Source organism: Nanorana parkeri, unplaced genomic scaffold (assembly GCF_000935625.1).
Source record: "Nanorana parkeri isolate BGI_ZX_2015 unplaced genomic scaffold, ASM93562v1 scaffold1200, whole genome shotgun sequence".
In the NCBI taxonomy this organism is placed as follows: Eukaryota; Metazoa; Chordata; class Amphibia; order Anura; family Dicroglossidae; genus Nanorana; species Nanorana parkeri.
The window spans coordinates 497,335-497,555 of record NW_017307468.1 but is presented as its reverse complement, the minus strand read 5'-3'; the positions used below and the strand labels follow the sequence as shown (position 1 = coordinate 497,555).

General features: G+C 59.3%; 1 protein-coding gene across 1 annotated transcript in view; it reads left to right on the top strand.

Annotated features, from left to right (window-relative positions):
• Positions 1–6: 6 nt before the first annotated feature.
• DCTN1 (dynactin subunit 1) overlaps positions 7–221 on the top strand; it is a 133,549-nt gene continuing 133,334 nt past the window's right edge. The window contains exon 1 of the mRNA XM_018568514.1: positions 7–215. Coding sequence (XP_018424016.1) covers positions 183–215 — 33 coding nt within the window. The 5' untranslated portion in view covers positions 7–182. The remainder of the gene's footprint in view (positions 216–221) is intronic.

Here is a 221-nt window from a genome sequence, read left to right as displayed (position 1 = left end):
GCTGGGGGGGCCCCCTTCTCCTCTACCTTCTCGATCCCTCAGATAAAGCATCCGCCTGTATGATCAGAGCCCACCCCACAGCCTGGCACTGGCACCAGCAGCGGCCATGCTGCACCCACACCTTCCAGAGATAGAGGAATAACCTGCAGGACTGGGCTAAACACACTCGCACACACACCAGCATGGCTCAGAGCAAGAGGCACACTTACAGCCGGGTGAGT